We start from the raw sequence: 23841 nt of genomic DNA, 5'->3' as shown, positions 1-23841 counted from the left end.
AGTTGATGTGTTAAAAGCGTAAGGATTTGAGTTAGTTTAACAAGGGCCAGATTGTGATGGCTAGATGACTGGGACAGAACCAGACAGAATCTTGTGGGTTGTTCACAGTCTGGTTGGTCAGTATCTATCAAAAGTGATCCAAGGAAGGAATAGTGGTGAAACTGTGACATGGTCAACGGCAGCCAATGCTCACTAATGCACTTGGGATCGAAGGCTGGTCTGTGAGTTCCGATTCAACAGACGAGCTATGCTAGCTGAAATTGCTGAAGACTTTAATGCTGCTTATTGTTGAAGGGTCAGGACTGTTTTAGCAGCAAAATGGGACCAACACAATATTAGACAAGTGATTATAATTGGTGATCAATTTCGTTGGTCAAGTTATGTCTGGTCAGTGTGTGTATCTCACAAGAGTGAGAACATCCCTTACATTTTAGCAACTATTTTAGCATGTCTTCTCAAGGGGCAATACTATAAAAAATGAAACTTTGATATATTTTAGAGAAGCCAATGCACAGTTTAAATAGCATTATATATCTACTGTCTTCTAAAATAACTAAAAATATGGCTATATTGTCAAAATTGCTTGAAAAAAAAAACGTGAATATACCCTAAGTGATAACAGCTGTTTTTTGAGCAATTAAAATTTTGTGCTTTGAGTACAATTACTGACCACTGGATGTTCAACATGGCATCTCATAGCAAAGAACTCTCTGAGGATTTGAGAATCAGAATTGAAAGATGGCTGCGGCTATAAGAATATCGGTAAAACTGAGTTACAGGAAACTGGTCATAAAAAGGTTTTCCAAACCTTTAAAAATACAGGCCCATGAGTGCTGCCAGCATTGCTTTAGAGGTTGCAGAAGGGGAAGGTCTTGTCAGTGCTCAGACCATACGTCACACACTGCAGCAAGTCGGTTTGCATGGATGTCGTCATGAGGAAAAGGAAGCATCTTCTACAGCTGGCTAAAGCATGAATTACTGGAACCATGTCCTGTGGTCTGATGAGACTAAGATTAACTTGTTTGGCTCAGATAATGTCCAGCATGTATAGTGAGGCCCTGGTGAAGACTACCAAGAAAATAGTGTCTTGCCTACAGTCAAGCATGGTGGTGGTAGCATCATGCTCAGGGGTTGCATGAGTTCTGCTGGTACTGTGGAGCTGCAGTTCATTAAGGGGAAACATTGATTCCAACATGTACTGTGACATTCTTAAGCAGAACATGATGCCCTTCCTTCAAAAATGACTGAATGGCAGTTTTCCAACATACAACCCCAAACACAGCACCAAGATGACAACTGCCTTGCTGAGGAAGCTGAAGGTGAAGGTGGAGTGACCAAGTATGTCTCCAGAACTAAACCATATTGACCCTATTAAGCACCCGTGGGGCATCTTCAAGCGAAAGGTGGAGAAGCGTCATGCGTCTAACTTCCAGCAGCTCTGTGATGTCATTATGGAGAAGTGGAAGAGGATCCCAGCAACAACCTGTGCAGCTCTGGTGAATTCCATGCCCAGGAGGATTAAAGCAATGCTGGATAACAATGGTGTTTACACAAAATATTGACACTTTGGACAAAGTTTGAACATGTTCACTTAAGGTTAACGTGTTAAAATTATATTACATGTTGCCAGCTATTTTGACAATAATGTCTGTGTGTTGAGTTATTTTTAGAGGACACTAAATCGGTACTGCTATACAAGCTGCACATTGACTATTCTCAAGTATATCCAAGTTTCATTTCTATAATACTAAAATAGTTTCTGAAATGTGCAACAGATACTGTGTGTGTGTGTGTGTGTGTGTGTGTGTGTGTGTGTGTGTGTGTGTGTGTGTGTGTGTGTGTGTGTGTGCACGCATGTATGTATGTATGTATGTATGTATGTAAAATATATATATTGTTTACCCTACTGTAAAGAGTAGGTGTTTCTTCTTTACTCCAGGATCTCTATGAGCATTTGGATGTAATGTTGTAAATTGGCAATAGTCATGTCATAAATATGTGACAAACATCTGGTTTGGTAGAAACACAACTCTGTTTACTTTAATTCTATCCAGAAGCAAGATATTCTCTGAGGTGTCTTGTAAAATATGCATTACTGACATCCCGCTGATAAACCACCCTGATTCGATTATAGCTTCCATTTCCCTTATACATGAATTTCAAGTATAGTTCTTGCATTGTAAACTACGAAAAGTGTAATAGGAGAATATTACATGAAGTGCTTCACGAGTTCCAATGTATATTATTAGTAGAAAACACAATCCATTTTTTCATGATTGATTGTTTTCCAGAAGAAATTCCATGTTTACTTTTTAAATAAAAAATGACATTGCTTAGGCACTTGATTTCAACTTATTATGCATGACATACAGTGTCATCATCCACAACATGCTGGAGTTAATTATTTCATGAGTAGCTTCGTGTTTTGCACTGAAGATGTTTGTAGAAAAGAAGCAGCATGTTTGACAGCTGTTTTTGCATATAATTGCTAAACCCCCTGAGAAGTGATGTTTATCTAAGCCAGATGTGATCAAGGCATGATCCACTAGAACTTTTCCCCATTTATCTCCATGTGTGCTCCTCTAGCTTATTTTGAGAGTCTAATGCACTCAGCACTGTAGATTTACTTTCAGGTTGAACTCTAGCTTTGCCGTGAGGATAAGAAAGTTAGTCTAGCTATCTATAAAATTTGCAGTTCGCCTGTCACCTTGCAAATCTTTTTGGGACTACAGAGTGACATCGATCTAAGAGTCTGCAGGAGAAATAATAAAGGTATCAAGATCAGGATTTGACTTTTACTTTCTCTACGAACAGTTGGATAAAAAAACATCTAAGATTACAAGATTAAAATAGTAGCAATATGAGAAGAAAGTCGTAATATTTTTTTGGGAAAAAAAAAAGAGAATACGAGAATAAAATCGCAGCAATTTGAGGATGAAGTCGAAATATTTGAAGAATAAAGTAAAAATTACATGAATAATGTTTTCTAACAGTGGGAAGGATGATCAAAGAAATCCAGTGGGTTGAACACCAGTGGGCATATTCTTGTATAGCTATAATTTTATTCTCAAAATTTTGACTTTATTCTCGTACTGCTATGACTTTATTCTTGTAATCTTAGATTTTTTTTTTTCTATGAACATTAGTTGCTGCCTGAAGTTTATTATTCATCCCCAGTAACTAGAGTATCTTTTATATGCCGGCAAACTTACTACAGAGTAAAAAACATAACCGTGTGAGTCATTATTTAAAATTTATTATTAGTTAAAAAACATATACATTTATGTGATGTAGCTGTCAGAGTCAGAAATACCATGCTGGCCATGTCAATCTTTTTTTTTTTTTTTTTTTTTTTTTTATATTTTGCAGTGTTTCTTGCAGCATTATCTGTGCTCACTTTGGGTTTTTAATCTGAAATTGGACACTCGCATTTTGAAAGAATAAGAGAAGATCCAGACTTCCCTCTCCTTTGAATTATCCTTTTGGCTACAAATATTGCAAACATTAAAACCAGAATGAAAGGACAGTGCAACAGTGGACACTAAATATTTTAGGACATTGCCAATGAATGGAAACACATATAAACCATAACACACATCCATAGAAATGAAGTTAAAAGCCATGTTCACCCACATATGTCATTTTATCTGATTTCTACACCCGATCCGCATTCACATTCGATTAGCACTTGTATAAAACCCCACCTCACCTTGCACTCTTTGTTTCTACTTTGTCTTTCATGGTGGGCGTAGTTTTCCGCAGCCTTCAAATGTCCATGCTCAGGTCATGGCTTTCATCTTCCTTATATTGTTTTTGTGCCAGTATTTTTTTGCACTATTTATAAATCAATCAGCACATGCATCTAACACCATTGAAATAAATCTGTTGTATCTTGCATTCTGACCTATGATTAATTATTGCATTGGATATGGCACACGTTGTAGACTTGCTGGCAAAGTAATCATGATATAAGCCTATAACATATATAACGAATCATGGATTTGACTAAATCAGAGCTGATGGCAGGGCAGTGGTCGGCACTTGATTGCCTGCAGCGAGTGCTGTGCCACTGATGACTCTTGGCATACTACCGGATTGGCATGTATAGTGTGATTTTCAGACCTCCTACTTTATAAATTAAAAAATACAATGAGCCAGTGATGCCCCTGGCAAGTTCATATCATGGGCAAATGCAGTGTTGCCTATAGCAGGAAGGGCTACTGCATATGACCAGTGGCTACTTTCCAAGAATATTCATTATTTGTTTTAATTAAACAGCAATACTGAGCAGGTGTAAATATATTAAAAAAAACAAAAAAACTGAGGCTTTTACATGACTAAAGCAGTATTTTAGGCTTATTGTATCTAAGTATGGCCAAACAATGGCTGCTAACAAATGTCATCATTCATCTGTAGTCTAGTAGTCTAGACTTAGTGTATGTAGTCTAGTCTAATCTATCAATCATTGATTGATCTATTTAAGGTTATAACATAAGATAAATTGTTAAAAATGTGTTGTATGCCCAATTTTCGAGTCGACATTTTACTTTTGGTTCACAGCAAAAGGTGAGGAAGTTCATCTCAAAAAGTAGACAAAGCTAAAAATATATTTAATGGACTATTCAATGAACAAAAATGGTTAGTTGCAGCTCTGTCAGCTACGATTTGCTTGTAAATGTATTGTTTTTTTCAGTGTGTTGCAAAAAACAACAACAGTAACACTAACACCCGTTAACTAAGTCGCATGCTGTACTTTTGTTTATTTTCTATTAAAATGTCATTTGTTTTAAATATATGGACATTATTTTGTATAGTTTATTGTAACCGCCATAATTCCTGTCAGCTGTAATAGAAAGAAGAACATAATAATTATTATTATTATTATTTTTTTTAGTGTTGCATAGGTAATGCTGTGCCAAATTGTCCAGTTTGTCTAGTGCTAAGTGCATACTATGATTTATTCTTAGGTAGTGATTTTGCCCACAGCCAAGGTCACTTGTTAAGGTGTGCTTTTAAATTACATATATCAAACCTTTTCTGAGTTTGCACGTATTTGCTCATTTGATGATTACAGAGGATGCCTTTAGTGTTTATTCCCTCTGCTATGGTGATAACCTTTATTCCGCTGCATTGCCAAGGTCACATAATGTGTACAGTGCCTATAGAAAGTTATCATTACACACTGAAAAAAAAAAACCACAATACTTAAAATACACATTCTATCCTTCATTATCAAAGTGAGAACATTTTAAAATATTGCACACAGAGTAAATCATTACAGTATAAACTTGCTTAGGTACATCGAACCAACTTCCAGATCAAACACTAGGCTTATTGCTAGGCTTGTTTGTGCTATGCAAAAACACACCTGGAAGACTCTGATGCCAGCTGGCAAAAAATTGTCTGATGAGACCAAAATTGACCTTTTTTTTGACTGAACTCCAAGTGCAATGAAAAGCAAATGCAGAACACCACCCAAAACACACCAGACCTGCTGTGAAACATGGTGGTGGCAGCATTATATTGTGTTTTATTTTTTCTCCAGTTGGGGTTGGAGGATTGGTCATGATTGAAAAGAAAATAGATGATGTCAAGTAAATCCAATTTCTTGAAAAACCTGCGTCCCTCTGCTAGGCAGCTGAAGATGGTCATTCAGCTTCCAACACAACACTGATCATAAACATACCAACCAAAAGAACAACTCAATGGCTTCAGAAAAGGATGGTGGATGTCCTTTTTTGGCTAAATCAGAACTCCTGACTTAAATCTAATAGACATCTGTGGATGGATTTAAAGAGAGCAATCAATTGCCGCTAACCACAGAACTTGAACAATTCTGCAGGGAAGGATGGCCAATTATTCCCCAATCTCGGTGTGCAAAACTAGTACAAACATATCCAAAAAGATTAATGGCTGTAATTAAGGAAAATGTGGCTCATTGAAGTATTAAATCAGGGGACTGATGACTTTTTCTTTGATCAATTTTATGTTGCAAGTAAAAATGTATAAATAAAGTTGGAATTTCTTTTTTAATTATTTTATTCTAGTATTTTTTTTTTTTTGAATGTTTTCATTTCACTCTGTACGACAAATAAAGTTTCAAAGGGATTATGATGATTATCTATAGGCTCTATATGAACATGAACAAATAAACAAGCTGTATGATTATTGCAAATAAAAATACAAAAATGTCAATATATACATCATATATGATGGTCTGAGGTGACGATGGTCTGAGGTGGCGCAAGTTGATGTGTTGCTGGCATATAGGTTTATTTTCTTGAAAAGATCCATTCAAGATGGGAATTTTTAAAGCATAAACATGAATTATAAGTTAATGTTTGAGAATAAAGTTGCATTGATTGATTACTAAAGGTCATTTTATATGTGTATATATATATATATATATATATATATATATATATATATATATATATATATATATATATATATATATATATATTAGCCAAGCATACAAGCATAAAATTAGCTAGTCAATTAAATTAAAGAATGTCACATTTTTTTATTCATACAATGAACTCTCTTGTAAAGGAAACATGCCTATAGTGTAAAGAATTAGCTGACTAAGCATTCATCTACTTATAACTCCTGTTCCATTGAAAGTAAACACAATTGATCCTCAAGGCAAACAATGTCTGAAAACAGTAGTGCTGCATTTTGGTTTTGTTACTGGCCACAAATGGCTTTATTTTTCTTTTCTTTTTTTTTTTTTACAGCCTAAAGCATACATTTTTGAATATTTTGTGTGCACAACAAATTATTATTCGCTGTTCCTAATTTTGCTTCTCAGTAATTCAACTCTGAATACATGTGTAATGGCTTATGTTATTATTGCAGCCTATATTCATATTATGCTTTTTATTAGAGGATGAGGAAATTATTATTTTTTTTTCAATTATTTTAATTTTAAGTTTAGCCCATTAACACACCGACACTTTTACACAAACACACACAAATATGTTTCAATGTAAATGACTCATAATAACCTTTATATCCTTTTAAATTCCAAAAAAAAGAGAAAAATGGATGACCTATGTATCAGCGGTCACGGGGTAGCGTATTTATATTTATGAGCTAATTTCATCCTCCCAAATAACACGAGCTATTTGAACTTTTTTTTTGCTATTTATAAATTACCACTGCCATAATGTTTTTTACATTTATTCATCATTTATATCTGCACTTTGCAGTAACATGCCTGTTCTGATAAGTGGACATGGATTTGTTGATTTCTGCTTGGTGAAAATGGATGATTTGTTAGGACATGCGCACATTCTTTGGCACTTAAATTATTAAAAATTATAGCAATGGCCCATAAATCTTGTCCCTTATCAGAGGACGAATATTGAACACTCCTTTAGTTGCAGCTACTGTGGTTTGACATCTATGGATTTCTGGCATGCGCTTTATAGCTCCTGTGATTGGCTCACCGTTAAAAGATTCCTTGTATTTATCTTTTTTTTCTTTTGGCAGCTGCTCGGCATCAGTATTTCATTGCGTACTTTGTGAGATTAATAGTCTTATCATGCATCCAAGTGATTAGTGGGTTCTTAATACTTATTACACTGCATTATCGGGATTCTCCTGAGAGGGGACTGTTAGTAGCAAGGTTGCGTTAGAGAGAGGGGGAGATTACAATCGCACCCTGATTGAACAGCAGTACTATATCAGAATGCAAGAATAAGTAATATAAGTAATATATAAATATTATATATAAATAATATAAGTAAAATAAGTAGTATCCACTGAATTGTAAAGGAAATAGGAAGCTATATACAATATAATCCACAGAATACAAACAAACAGTGTTATGAATTCTTTTGGCACTTGGAAATTGCATTATCTAAGTATATCTGTACGAAACGGCTTGTGTGCTGACATCTAAATCCCTCAGTGCCACTGTAGATTTGTTTCTACATTGTTTTTGGCGGATGGTTTTAACACAGGGTATATCAGTCTGTCTAAAAACAATTGATTTTGATGCACAATGGATTTTGATGTAAAGATTGCAATGGACAATATTATTTTCTGAGTGTGACTGCGTAGCACCGCTGCCCCGGCACATTTCAATGATATGAAATAAGATATAGGAGATCGCTTACGGTGTCGGGTTGTTTTTACAACTTGAATGATGGCTTCAGCTACTTGATCATTTCGGTTTGGCCCAAATGAAATCAATTCATTCAATACATTTCTTTATTTGTATAGTCATTTTTGACATTGGACATTGCCTCAAAGCAGCTTTACATGAATACATGTAAAGCGGTAATTAAAAAAATTTATTCGTTTGTTTCTTATAATTGTAAGTTTGTCTCTAATAAATGAGCCAGTGACAACTATTGCAAGGAAAACCATGCGATGGCATGAACAAAAAAACCTTAAAAGAAAAAGGACTCAAAAAGGAACCCATCCTCATCTGGGTGGCACTGAATGTCCATTCATTACAGTTCCTCATGGTTAAGTTGTGTAGTGATAGGCGATTAAATGCAACCAGTGGTCCTGATCCAATGCAGTAGAATGTTGATCTAAATTCAAGTCCAAACTGTTGTTAGTTCTTTTATTTATTATTATAAAAATCATATTTCTACCTTGCTTCCATTGTTTAGCAATTGTAATTTACATGATCTAGATGTGCAGCACTGAAAAAAAAAGGAGGCAGAGCTGGAGCTGGTTGAAGATGTTCATCTGGAGTGAAGTGGATGGGCTGAATGGAAAATAAGTTATTAGAAGGACTGCACAGGGAGGACATTTTAGTCACAAGATGAAAGAGGAGTGATTGAGATAGTTTGGTCATGTACAGAGGGACATGGGGTATATCGGTAGAAGAACGCTGAGGATGGAGCCGCCAGGCAAGAGGAAAGAAGGAAGGCCAGGGGTGATGGATGTGGTGAAGACATACACGCAGGTGGTGGGTTTGAAAGAGGCAGATATAGAGGAATAAGTACAGCCGAAAGAAAAAGACATGATCTAGATGTGTACCTGCCATTACAGGCTGGAAATTAGTACCAATTACTGTAAATTGACAAATGCCTTAAATGCTTTATGTATCGCTTATATGGTGTGCTTTTTTGAAAATAGAAAGTGAGTGACTGTAAAAATGGAGCAACAATTCGGCTTGAAAAATATAAATAAATAAAAACTCTCTAGAGCATTGTATGAGAGAACGGATGGATGGAATGGTGGGTGGAGAAGATCACTAGCTTGCTTCTAGTCATGTTTGTGAAGCCAAGCGTTCAGCAGAGTTCAGTGGTTCAATCCTGGCTTGAGTTCAGCTTCCCTCTAGTGACTGTAAAAAGACATAGACAGCACATTAAAAGGTTTTTTCGTGTCGTCCAACTCTAACTTCTCTGTTGACAAGTGCTTGGGAGAATTAGTCCGTGATTTGGTGTATTTGCTATAGCATTGGGTTTTAAACTTCGAAGGCATGCACATTTGTAAACTTTATAGACATATTATAATACAAATAGATAAATATTGCTTACAGTATATAGATGAACTATTTATTACATTGTTTATTGAGATATGGAAAGAACAGCAGTTTTCAGCTTGCTGTGTTCCAGATGTTGATCCAGCATTGTGTACTACCATGGCTAAAAGTATACTATGTAAAGCTCTGAGCTCAATTCCCCTGAACACCTCTGGGGTGAATGAGGATGTGGGTTCGGAGCCAGGCTGTCTCAAACAACATCAGTACCGGGTCCAAAACTAACAAATATAATCTCTTTCAATAGTTTGTTGTTTGCGAAGAGGGCTAAATTTGCATGACCAAAAAAATTGACCTTATTTCTTATATTTTTTTTAATATATATATTTTATATTCCTTGAAAGAGTGGAAGGACTGTGCTAAACTATTTATAGCAGCCGACTCTGCCAAAGAAATGTTACCATAGACACAGATGTACCAATGGATATAGAAAATCTGCGAGTCTTAACCTAAGTGAGAAATCGCTTTTCAATTTCAGATTGCTTCTAAAAGGTCAAAGTCTTTTCAAAGCAAAGACTGGGTTGTGTATTGACAGTTACATTCATACAAAAGACACATTTTCTTCTTTTAAAGTTTGTTCCATTCTTTTTTGTATAAGTCCAATTACAACTCCAGGTCCAAGATGTACACAGATAAGGAGGTGGAGTGCTTGACGTGGCTGCAGCTCGTACTCATTGTGCATCCGAAATCAATGTTAAATGTATTAAGTTTGTAGATCATCATTGAAATGGTGCCGAGTGTGCATGTGGGGTGCAGGGTTTTAGAAGCAGTTGTGAAATGACGGAAATGGTCAAGTACAGAGTTGCTTAAAAGTTCAGAAAAAGAAATAGAAAATGCAAGTTCAGCCATATACATTTGTTAATAAATAGAGCTCTTTACACATGAATGAGACTTGTGTCAGAACAGGCAGGCGGCATCACAGAGCATTGATATGGCTGATAAGGAATTTTATTCCCAAGGTAATTGGTTTTACCCCAAAGAAAAGACTGCTGCATACTGAACAAGATATTCCCTGTGAAAGTCTGCAAATAAATCATGTGCGGCTTTTATAACATTTGGAAAATTGGAAATGTCGCCAAGGTACAAGGTCTTTAAATTGACTCAGACTATTACAGATAGGTCATAAATATCTATGAGAACATTGAGAAAACTACGTCATTTACACAGATGCGTTCATACAGTAATGCGAAAAACTAATGCTAATGATCAAACACAACATTTTTGTGTTTTCCCAACTTCCTACACACAATTTATTAGCCACGAAAAATCCCTTTTCTTAGTTGCAGTGTTTGTGTTTGAGCATGAAAATATAAAGGATACTGAAAGAAGGTACTGAATCAACAGAATAAGATTAAAATACCAATGCATTGCATACTTGGTAATGACAATGGCTGTAGCGATCACAGCAATGTTCAGTTATTTATCTTGAGAAACCACTTCACTAAGATCAGGATTTTGGGGTATCTGGAGCCTTTCTTAGCAACAGTGGACATGTGGAAGGAATTCACCCAGTATGGATGCCAGTCTGAGGCATAGTGTCATAAACACATGTGTACTGTACCAAAAGGGAATACCAGACAACCATGGTTACATCTGAAGTAATACATTAAAAGTATTATGACAAACTTTATTATAAATATTGAATTATTTTACACTGATCATTATACACTGTCAGTGAATGTTTGCCAAAATCCCCCCTCCTATAGAAAAAAAATAATTAATAGATTAGAAAAACTGCAGGAAATGTACGTACTTGGCAACAAAGCCAGTATTCCTCCAAGCAGTATGTTAACTTATGCCTCATTTTGGGCAAGGAAGGAGATGATCTGCCAAATTAGGCACCGCTAATTGACCAGAACCTTTTAATTGCACTGAATTTTTTTGCATGTTTTCCTTAAATGCATATGTATGAGGAAGAATAGCACACGTTGGCTGTTCCCATATCCACGGTACATAAATTAGGCGTTAAGGCTTGTAAGGCAGTTTTGTACATAAAAAGCGAATTTTATTTCAGACATAAGGTATTCTAATTGCATCTGAAACAAGGGAAAACTAGTGTAGTTTTATATCTGGCTCATGTTTATTTATTAGTTTCTTTCTTTCTTATTTATTATGTACCACACAGCGACGAGTTGTCTTATTACAATTGCGACAATAAAATGGCAACAAAATCTTTATGATATCTAGTGTTCAATAAAGTGTTTAATTATATTATTCATATAATCGAAAATAAAATCACATTTGAGCAGTAAGTAAAGGACGAAGAATGATATAGTCTCTGGAACAACAGCTTATAGAATAAATTATAATTAAAATAATATGCAGTCAGAGGTGTGTATGTATGTGTGTGTGTGTGTGTATATATATATATATATATATATATATATATATATATATATATATATATATATATAGACAGAGCGGAAAATAAGTATTTGAACACCCTGCTATTTTGAGGGGTCTGAAATTGTCATCGTAGGTGCATGTCCACTGTGAGAGACATAATCTAATCTTTTTAACTATTTATTTGTATGATACAGCTGCAGTCCCCTGGTGGTCTAGTGGTCTAAGATGCAGCGCTCTCACCGCTGCGACCGGGTTCGATTCGGTCAGGAACCATCCCCAGCCACTTTCAGTGCCGGTCCCAAGCCCGGATAAATTGGGGAGGGTTGCGTTAGGAAGGGCATCCAGCGTAAAACATGTGCCAAATCAAACGTGCGGCGGATCCGCTGTGGCGACCCCTAACGGGAGAAGCCGAAAGAAACTTTATTTGTATGATACAGCTGCAAATAAGTATTTGAACACCTGAGAAAGTCAATGTTAATATTTGGTACAGTAGCCTTTGTTTGCAATTACAGAGGTCAAACGTTTCCTGTAGTTTTTCACCAGGTTTGCACACACTGCAGGAGGGATTTGGCCCACTCCTCCACACAGATCTTCTCTAGATCAGTCAGGTTTCTGGCCTGTCGCTGAGAAACACGGAGTTTGAGCTCCCTCCAAAGATTCTCTATTGGGTTTAGGTCTGGAGACTGGCTAGGCCACGCCAGAACCTTGATATGCTTCTTACAGAGCCACTCCTTGGTTATCCTGGCTGTGTGCTTCAGGTTATTGTCATGTTGGAAGACCCAGCATCGACCCATCTTCAAAGCTCTAACTGAGGGAAGGAGGTTGTTCCCCAAAATCTCGCAATACATGGCCCCGGTCATCCTCTCCTTAATACAGTGCAGTCGCCCTGTCCCTTGTGCAGAAAAACACCCGAAAAGCATGATGCTGCCACCCCCATGCTTCACAGTAGGGATGGTGTTCTTGGGATAGTACTCATCATTCTTCTTCCTCCAAACACGTTTATTGGAATTATGACCCAAAAGTTCTATTTTGGTCTCATCTGACCACATGACTTTCTCCCATGGCTCCTCTGGATCATCCAAATGGTCATTGGCAAACTTAAGACATGCCTGGACATGTGCTGGTTTAAGCAGGGGAACCTTCCGTGCCATGCATGATTTCAAACCATGACGTCTTAGTGTATTACCAACAGTAACCTTGGAAACGGTGGTCCCAGCTCTTTTCAGGTCATTGACCAGCTCCTCCCGTGTAGTTCTGGGCTGATTTCTCACCTTCCCTAGGATCATCGAGACCCCATGAGGTGAGATCTTGCATGGAGCCCCAGTCCGAGGGAGATTGACAGTCATGTTTAGCTTCTTCCATTTTCTAATGATTGCTCCAACAGTGGACCTTTTTTCACCAAGCTGCTTGGCAATTTCCCCGTAGCCCTTTCCAGGCTTGTGGAGGTGTACAATTTTGTCTCTAGTGTCTTTGGACAGCTCTTTGGTCTTGGCCATGTTAGTAGTTGGATTCTTACTGATTGTATGGGGTGGACAGGTGTCTTTATGCAGCTAACGACCTCAAACAGGTGCATCTAATTTAGGATAATAAATGTAGTGGAGGTGGACATTTTAAAGGCAGACTAACAGGTCTTTGAGGGTCAGAATTCTAGCTGATAGACAGGTGTTCAAATACTTATTTGCAGCTGTATCATACAAATAAATAGTTTAAAAATCATATATTGTGATTTCTGGATTTTTTTTTTAGATTATGTCTCTCACAGTGGACATGCACCTACGATGACAATTTCAGACCCCTTCGTGATTTCTAAGTGGGAGAACTTGCAAAGTAGCAGGGTGTTCAAATACTTATTTTTCTCACTGTGTATATATATATATATATATATATATATATATATATATATATATATATATATATATATATATATATATATATATATATACAGTAATTTCCGGACTATAAAGTGCACCCATATATAAACTGCACCCACTGAATTTGACAAAGATTTTTATTTTGAACATAAATAAGCCGCATAAATGTCTACACTGAAACTAATGAACTTTACACAGGCTTTAATGAAAGACAGTGTCTGTTACACGATGTAACGGGTGAAATATGTTGTGGCTCCTTTAAGAGCAGAGCGGCATTTTGGGTATAGCCTGCCGCCGCATTTTTCCGCTATTACTGCATGTGTGCAAGACTGAGGAATATGTCCTTATTATTTTCTGATGCTCATTTCTAAGTTTCTTTGACTAACCCATAACTCTGTTGCCAAGAAAAATAAAAAAGCATGATTTTTGGAAACCTGTCTGTGCTTATATGATTTCTGTTGCAACTGGAGTTAGCGAGCTCTCCCATGACCCAGAATCCACGCGTTACAACGGCTTGTATCTAAACAGTAGCCTACCAAGAAAGTCATTGTTCACTGTCTTCCTCCTTCCTTTCACAACTATTTCTCTCGGGAGTTTATCTTTTGGCATCGTCGTGCGTTTAAAAAAAAAAAACGTTTTCTCTTGATGCTGTGCAGCTCAGAACACAGGTGCGTTTTTTCGTTTCCGTTCGGAAATTTCATTGGTCTAATGTTATGTACCTCAGTTTTTTTTGGCCTGAAGTTTGTGAAACCTGGAAAAACCCAGGAAAAATCCATAAATCAGCCGCTTCGTTGTTTAAGCCGCTGGGTTCAAAACGTGGGAAAAAAGTAGCGGCTTATAGTCTGAAAAATACGGTTTATATATATGGAGGTTTTTGCAACAGTTTGCAGCCAATTAGATGAACCTGTTCCCACCCAAAAACCAACCATATATAAGTTAGCTGTTCCTTAGATTTGACAGAAGATTTTGAAGATGAGAATTCAGGATAATGAGCAAATCAGATTGCTCATCCAAAGCTTCATGAAGTGCTTCAGAGAGTGGCTGATACCATGCTGGGGTTCGAATGACAAGACCTAATAAGGGCTTAAGATAAAACAAGGCAGGCTTATCACGCTCAGTATTAACCGAGGAATAAAATGACAGAGCGGATTTTCTCCCTCTGTTTCATGGAACCTTTGAACTGCTGAGGGCGAGCACGCTAACAGCTCCCATACCAGATCTGCCAGACAAGCCGTATATTACAGCTTACTACTGTGTCACACGAAATTGAGATAAATCATCAAATTCTACAAAGCCAGCGGGCCCCATTGGGGCTGATGTAACACCTTATGCCAGGTATATTGACTCTTCCATAGCAGTTAAAATTAAATTTTATAATATACCTGGAAATTACGTTTGACTCGCTTCCAAATAAACAGCTTGCACTGTACTGGAGTGCACTTTATTCGTAATGCGATTTTCACCCGAAATCCTGTTTTGCCGCCCTATGAATTGCAAAAACGGCAGGTGAAATTAAGTTCATTTTCTGGAAAGAATCAATCAAGCATCTGGTCAGGAGGTCCCTGTCATTACTTCTGATTTAATGTGATGTATCTCCTTTCAAAGAGCCTTACTAACCCCATCCATCACCCGAGGACGAGGTTGCCCAGTGTTTCTCACATGACCAGAGACAATATAGCGCATGTCGTCATTTACACGGTTCTGTGAACGAGTGCGATCTTTACAATATTATCACATTATCACCAAAGCCTTCGTTGAATGCTTGTGTTTTCTTTCTCTTTCACATTTTTTCTTTTGTTGATGCCTGACCGCTTCGGGAAGGAACAAGATGAAGAGATATGACAGAGAGAAATAATTAGTAAAAGTAAGCAAAGGGGATGACAGTAGGGCTCGCTTATTTAATTGTCTTAGCCTGAATGCAAATTCCATCTTTATGCAAACAATATGATGAAGCTGTTATTAAGACAAAGCCGTCCCAGAGTTATTTATGACCCTGATACAAGACAAGCAAAGCCTTTTTTTTTCCTCAGGGGTAGTTAGTTTAATAAATTAATCATACACATTTCATAATAAATGTAGATGATTGCTTTTTTGATGTTCATGTTCATTTCTGCAACTAATATATTGCTGACACCAACCAAATAAATGCAGCCCCAATTAATTCCAAGATATCACCAAAATCAGAACAAAGCTTTTTACTATTGTTTTACTGATTTAAGCAGGATTTATTTATTTTTAACCATCAACTATACACTATTCATTGACCAGTTTTACAATCCAAAAAATTCCAGAAATACAGTACCATAAGCATACATAATTTCAATTACAAATTATTCTGAGAAACTTGACAAAATCTAATGTGATTAATCATCCAGCATACCCATGCTGTATAATCTTCCTAGCCTTTAGTTTCCCAGTAGCCATCTCGGTTATCAGATAATCGCTCATGATTTGAGTGTGTTTGTGTTCAAGTCATCCTTATTTTATTAATGTTTCCAAAGCACAAGTGTAGCAGTGATATTGTTGTAATGTCTTATTGTTCCTAATTCCAATTTATTATATGCATCTGCAGTTTGTTTTACCTGCAAATTGGATCTTTGAAAGCTATAGGGCTCATATATACACTATATGGAAACCCAAACCTGTTCCAAGTGCGGTGGTTAACACATGAGACGTTGGATCTGAAGGTCATGAGTTTATATCCCAGTCACACCAAACTGTCACTCCTGGGTCCCTGAGCAATGCCCTCAACCCCATACCTCCTCAGATGTATGAATGTGTAATGTTTTGAGTGGCCTGCTATAGAACTTCAACCTCAACCAGTTCTGAGATTGATTAGAAAGCTGACTGCATGCCAGGCCTCCCCACCTACAGCAGTACCTGACTTTGCTAACACCCTTATGGTTGAATGAGCAAACAAGTTGTACTCCAATATCTAGTGGAGCATCTTTCCAGCAGAGTGGAGGTAATTATAACAGCAAATGTGGAATTGGATTCTCAAATATTACATATGAATCAGGTTCAGGTGTCCAAAAACATTTGTCCATATAATGTATATGCAAAATATATAATCAACAAAGATATTTTTGATAAAACTCGTTTTGCATTCTTTTAAAATCAATGAGAGCAGAGTGGTTTTGTGAATTTTTGTTATAACATAAAGGTTAAACAATAAAGGCAATTTATTAGAGCCTTCTTTGCTGATATTTACCAAGGATGTGCAGTGTGTGTGTGTGTGTGTGTGTGTGTGTGTGTGTGTCAAGTCAAGTTTATTTCTATAGCGCTTTTCAAAATGGACATTGTCTTAAAGCAGCTTTACAGAATTTAAGAGTTAAGGTGAGCAGTGTGTATTTATCCCTGATGAGCAGCCATGCCGACTGTGGCAAAGGAAAACTCCCTATGTTTGGTGTGAGGAAGAAACCTTGAAAGGAACCCATCCTCATTTGGGTGATATCAAGAGTGTGATTATAAAATACAATACAGAACACTAGAGAGTGAAAACTAGGATGAGCACAGGAATATAAGATTATGATTATTGTCCTTTCTACCGTCTTATACAGTCAGTTAAGATTATGAAAACAGGAGCTACTGAGCAACGTATAAATTAGCTCAACATTTGAGATCATCATAGATCAAACATCAACTCCTCCATACCAGAGCGTATAAACATTCAAAGAGGTCTAATGTCAAAACTCTACACGAAGTGAAGCGTGTGTGTGTGCATTTATATATGCAGGTAGTCCCAAAGTATGTGTGTGTGTGTGTGTGTGTGTGTGTGTGTGTGTGTGTGTGTGTGTGTTTGTGTGTATGTATGTGTGTATATATATATATATATATATATATATATATATATATATATATATATATATATACAGTGCCCTCCACAATTATTGGCACCCCTGTTCAAAATGTGTTCGTGGACTTCTAAAAATTCCCCTTTTTGAACCCAAATGCAAAAAAAGAGAAAAATCCAACCTTTCATTTAAGTTACTTTGGTGGTAAAAAAAAATCATACATTTAGAAAAAAAAAAAAAACTTGAAATCATGTGTCCCACAATTATTGGCACCCCTAACAATTCCTCAGAAATTTTTTTTTTTTTTTTTTTTTAAATATATTTTTCTGTAGTTGCTAAGGTTGGTCAGGGTATCTAGGGACTTTTAATTAGTAATTCATGATTTCCTGTTTGCCTGGGGTATAAATATGACGTGACACAGAGGCCTAATTCTCTTACCCATTTGTCAACATGGCAAAGACAAGAGAACACACCATTCAAGTAAGGCAGATGTGTGTCGACCTTCATAAGTCAGGCAATGGCTACAAGAAAATAGCCACTCGCCTCAACTTGCCGGTATCCACAGTCAGAGGAATCATTAAGAAGTTTAAAACAACTGGAACAGTGACAAACAAGGCTGGAAGAGGTCCCAAGTTTATCTTGCCACAACGCACAGTGAGGAGGATGGTAAGAGAAGTAAAAAAATTTCCCAAGCTCACCGTCACAGAATTGCATCAAAGAGTGGCATCTTGGGGTCACAGAGTCTCCAAAACAACCATCAGACGCCTCTACATGCCAACAAGCTGTTTGGGAGGCATGCAAGGAAAAAGCCTTTTCTCACTAACACTCACAAACGTAAACGCCTGGAGTTTGCTAAGCGGTACTGGGACTTCAACTGGGATCGTGTGCTTTGGTCAGATGAGACTAAGATTGAGCTTTTGGCAACAAACACTCTAAGTGGGTCTGGCGAAACAAAAGATGAGTATGCCGAAAGCACCTCATGCCCACCGTGAAGTATGGTGGAGGATCTGTGATGCTGTGGGCCTGTTTCTCTTCCAAAGGCCCTGGGAACCTTGTTAGGGTGCATGGCATTATGAACGCTTTGAAGTACCAGGATATTTTAAATAAAAACCTGATGGCCTCTGCCAGAAAGCTGAAGATGGGTCGTCATTGGGTCTTTCAGCAGGATAATGATCCAAAACATGTGGCAAAATCTACACAAAAGTGGTTCAGCAGTCACAAACTCAAGGTCCTCCCATGGCCATCTCAGTCCCCAGACCTCAACCCAATCGAAAACCTGTGGGGCGAGCTAAAGAGAAGAGTGCATAAGAGAGGACCCAGGACACTGGATGATCTAGAAAGATTGTGCAAAGAAGAATGGTCAAAATCCTCTCTCTGTGTTCTCCAATCTTGTGAAATGTTATAGGAGGAGATTAAGTGCTGTCTTGTTGGCAAAAGGAGGTTGTACAAAGTATTAACATCAGGGTGCCAATAATTGTGGCACACATGATTTCATTTTTTTTTTTTTTCTAAATGTGTGATTTTTACCACCAAAGTAATGTACTTAAATAAAAGGTTGGATTTTCTCTTTTTGCATTTGGGTTCTATGTTGTTTTAAAAAAGGAGAATTTTTGAAGTCCACGACCACATCTTAAACAGGGGTGCCAATAATTGTGGAGTGCACTGTATATATATATATATATATATATATATATATATATATATATATATATATATACAGTGGAACCCACTTATCTCGACCTCGGTTAACTCGACAACCCTATTAAGTCGACGTTTTTGAAGTGGAACCGCCAAATTCTCGCTTTGTCTAAGCATTTTTTTATCGGTTATGTCGACTTTTTTATGTCGCCGAACCCTGACAACCCTGAACAACTCGCAAAAGTGGCGGAAAAATCAAGGCTTACAGCTGCTACAGGTGTTGTATTGTATACTGGTGAATCTCTGCTGTTAGTTAGTGCACATATGCCTTTTGTTGTTAAATGTTATGCGATGAACGGGAGGCGAAAGTAGAAGCGCGGCGCTGAACAGCACACGGGAGAATGTGGGATGAGCAGCAAAAGCATAGAATGAACACCGGCAGGATCGGGGGGGAATCCGCGATGCGCTTTGGGAAGAAAAGAGCAGCCGTTGAGAGAGTGCAGGTGGGAAGATACGTACCAGGATACACATGAGCGATAACAACGACCGCCGTGAACCAACATATACCAACAGTAACGGACAGTGAGAGTGTGGAAGTTTAAATAGGAGCTGGTGATGATGATAAACGAGCACCATATGTGCGCAATTGAAGCCGGGAGCTTCAGAGAAAGCGGCCGAGAAGGCACCTGACACGCTGAAGGGGGCCGAAGGGGGCGTGACAGGTGGATTCCTGACAGATAAACATGTACTGTATGTATTTTTATAGCATGCCTTCATCAAACAAATCGTGGCAACGCTGTTGTGTAAAAAAAACCTTCAAAAACACGTGTATGCACATTCTCATTTATTAACGCACATCATGTACATAAAGAAATTTCAAGCACGTTAATATACTGCCGCCATATTGATTTTCGTTTATCTTGATCATCGGTTATCTCGATGCTTTTTGACGACCCCCTAGGACATCGACATAACGGGTTCCACTATATATATATATATATATATATATATATATATATATATATATATATATATATATATATATATATATATATATATATATATATATATATATATATATATATATATATATATATATATATATATATATATATATAGAGCCAGGCTTTTGGTCATATAATGTGTTACAAACAATGAATTTCTGACTGCTTTTTATACTTTTGATATAATAATATGTATATACAGTAATCCCCCGTTTATCGCGGTGGATTATTGAAAAACCAAATCCTTTTTTAACGATTAACCCGTAAATCATCCTCCCACACACTTTAAACACACAGAAAACATTTGCAAGAATACAGTAATTATATTTTTATGAATACATTTCATTATTTCAACATAAAACTCCATAGAAACAAAAGAGACCGGGAAAATCAGCTAAACAAATTAGTTATGTGGCAAATGCAATTCTGCGATAAACCGGGGGCACGAGATTCAAACCGTGGGGGATTACTGTATTGCCAAGTAAATATTATGAATGCATTCACATTAAATTTGACCTTCAGAGAAGTGTTTGCACATTATTATTATTATTTTTTTTTTGTAGATAAAATACTAGTGCAGCATCGAAATCATTTCATTGTCATTTATTATTTCTCAAACCCTTTCTGGGATCTTTGTGTTGTTATTTTTAAGCTTATATGTGCAGGTGATGTCAAAACTGGTTAAGTTTCTGTGAACCTTCCTGTCTGGGCTGATCTCTGTTCTGGTGTGTTTATTACAAATAGCACCTGTCAGCTGCAGGTTCTGAGTTGATTCCATCTCTGAATAAAAAGCCTTTAGATTTTACTCTCCAAGTCAACATTTCCAGGAACTGGAAGCTAATGGTCTAACAAAGGTCATGTCCTTTTGCTTCTCCTTCGGAGGAGTCCGTGTGTGTTAATTAAAGCCAATTATTCAGGATTAGCTTGTTTAATGTGCCATTGATTGTCTTGCAGGGAGTTCGGACGCTGGAAAGTGAACAACCTGGCTGTGGAGCGGCGGGATTTCCTGGACTCCCCTTTATCCCTCACGCCCGAGTTCATCCGCAACATCCGACTCCTCGGACGCAGACCCTCTGCCAAGCTAATTACCGACAACCTTATTAAAAAATATGGGACGCATTTCCTCCTGTCGGCCACGCTAGGAGGTAGAGATACACTGCCTGCGCTCCTGATGCATGTCAGAAGACACAAACCCATATTTACAGGAATAGAAATTATATGTTAGGCAGTAAGACATGAGCACAACCTGCTCGATCTGAGAGTTACTGTAACAAGACCAGAAAAGCTAGCTTGTAACAGACAGTGCTAGATCAAGCAGACATCCCAAGCATATTGTTGCAAGGCTTTGTACTATTTCGAAGGAGAAAAAGTGACTGTTGACAAGCAACGATTCCTTGTGTCCTATATTTGCACTGGTATAGAGTTGGATGTGGGAAGCAGGTGCAGCTAGATAGCTTCAATGTAACAGTGACATGATTATTTTGGTAACAAAGCCTGGGATCATGTTTGAAATTGGATTCGCCTTTGAAAACCGCACTTGTCGATTACTCTCCTGGCACTCCGACTGCCAAAGGTTGCGCTTACAAGTAGAACTGTGTAATGCAAAACTCTTGGACGCATATGACCTCAATTGCTCTGGTAAACAAGCAATATTGTGTACTGTGTAAAAGTGGAAATAGGATGCCAGGCCTGTGACTTATGCTACAAATGTTTAACTTCAAGCTAAAACCTCAACAAGAGCTTATAGCTTTTGTGAGGTAAAAAAAAAAAAAATTGAGATTTATATGAGAAATGGCGTTAGCATGATATACTGTTATTAAATTGAATAAAAAAGAAAGACCCTCATATTTGTCACATATACACTAGACAGTAACTAGGACAGTAATTGTTTTTCTTCAGGAAATATTTCAGATTGTTAGGAAGCTGGGGTCAGGTCACAGGGCCAGTCATGATAGAGCACCTCTGGAGCAGAGAGGGTTAAGGGGCCTTGGTCAAGGGCCAACATTTGCAGCTTGGCTGTGCTAAGACTTGAATTCCTGACACCTTAAGCAGTAACCGAGCACCGTAACCATTACCACATCGGAAGAAATCAGAATATATAGCAAAAAATGGGAAAAGATATGCACAATGCAAAAGCAATTTTTATTTAATATAACTTCGGTTAAAGTAGTATTACAGATTTAGTAGCTTAGTGTAACTCAATTTTATAAATATTCAGTAAAGAGTTGAGTAACATTACCTAATCATTTTTATGTAGCTAACAAAAAACAAAACAAAACAAAATTACCACAGGCATCGATCATTCAGAGTCCGAGTAATGCGGTGCGAGGGATAGTATTCTCTCTCCTAGTGACAAATCTCTTGCCAATGATAGGCATCTGTGAGTTGATGCATGCAGAAGGGGTGGATAGTTCTTTTCTCTGACTGTGTTACTCCTCCCTGTGACACAGCATGAACAGCAATTCAGAAAGATGCGGTTGGCTGGCTTCATGTGTCTCTGAGGAAACATACGACGTTTTCACCCTTCCATTTGGGTAGCTGTTGTATAAAAAGGGAAGCGATTGGAAGAAAATTTGACTGTGGCTAAATTACAGAGTAAATAGGAGGGAAAAATGTAAATAAAAAGTAAATAAAAAAATAGTAAAAGAAAAGAATAAAAAAACTTAAACAATAGCTTTGGAAGTAATACAACTATAAATCATAGGTTTATATTAAATCACTCATTCTAAAAAGCTTTTTTTTGTCAATAGTAACAACACTTACATGGACACATAAAGCAGATGATCTACTGTACATATAACGTAAGGTTAAAAACAATTTGATTATAATCTGTTGTTGTAACATTAACGGGTGGAGCCAGGACAGTTTTTACAGTCAGTAAAATGTCTGCTACAGAGAAGTCTTCAGGTTAAAGAATTTGTTGAACTTGTTTTATAGATTGAACACTGCCGTTATATAAAAATATTCAACTTTATGGTTGTAGGTTTGAAGAGGAAACATCATTGGGTGTTTTAATAAAATATAAGCGATTTATCACTGTATTGCAGTCACATTAATATATTTCCCAGTTGTAGCTTTGACTGTAATTTACGTATACACTGATTAGGCATAACATTATGACCAATTGCCTAATATTGTGTTGGTCCCCCTTTTACTGCCAAAACAGTCCTGGCCCCTAGAGCATTAACAGCATTTAGCAGTTTGAGTTACAGGAGCTCGTCTGTTGGATCGGACAACACGGACCAGCCTTCGCTAGCCACATGCATCAATGAGCCTCGACCAACCATGGCCCTGTCGCCAGTTCACCACTTTTACTTCCTTGGACCACTTTTGATAGATACTGACCACTGCAGACTGGGAACAGCCCACAAAAGCTGCAGTTTTTGGAGATGCTTTGACCCAGTCATCTAGACATCACAATTTGGCACTTCTCGATCTCACTCAAATACTTACCCACTTTTCCTGCTTCAACTTTGAGGATAAAAAGTTTACTTGCTGCCTAATATTTCCCACCCACTAACAGGTGCCATGATGAAGAGATAATCAGCTCTTATTATTATGTTATAATTAATTAATATCATAATGTTATGACTGATTGGTGTAGTATGTGATATATTGTGGTTCCATAGAATAGAATAGAATTTTATATATTATTTATAATTATTATTATTTTTTTTTTTTTG

The 23841-nt window shown here is 37.2% G+C and overlaps 1 protein-coding gene across 1 annotated transcript in view; it reads left to right on the top strand.

The window, feature by feature from the left end:
* brinp3a.2 (bone morphogenetic protein/retinoic acid inducible neural-specific 3a, tandem duplicate 2) overlaps window positions 1-23841 on the top strand; it is a 76103-nt gene that overhangs the window by 26256 nt on the left and 26006 nt on the right. Inside the window, exon 3 of the mRNA XM_046859503.1 lies at window positions 21113-21303. Within this exon, the coding sequence (XP_046715459.1) occupies window positions 21113-21303 (191 nt within the window). The remainder of the gene's footprint in view (window positions 1-21112; window positions 21304-23841) is intronic.

The sequence above is a fragment of the Silurus meridionalis genome, chromosome 1 (assembly GCF_014805685.1).
Source record: "Silurus meridionalis isolate SWU-2019-XX chromosome 1, ASM1480568v1, whole genome shotgun sequence".
NCBI classification, from domain to species: Eukaryota; Metazoa; Chordata; class Actinopteri; order Siluriformes; family Siluridae; genus Silurus; species Silurus meridionalis.
Note: the sequence above shows the minus strand (reverse complement) of the source record. Positions and strands in the feature narration are given on the sequence as shown.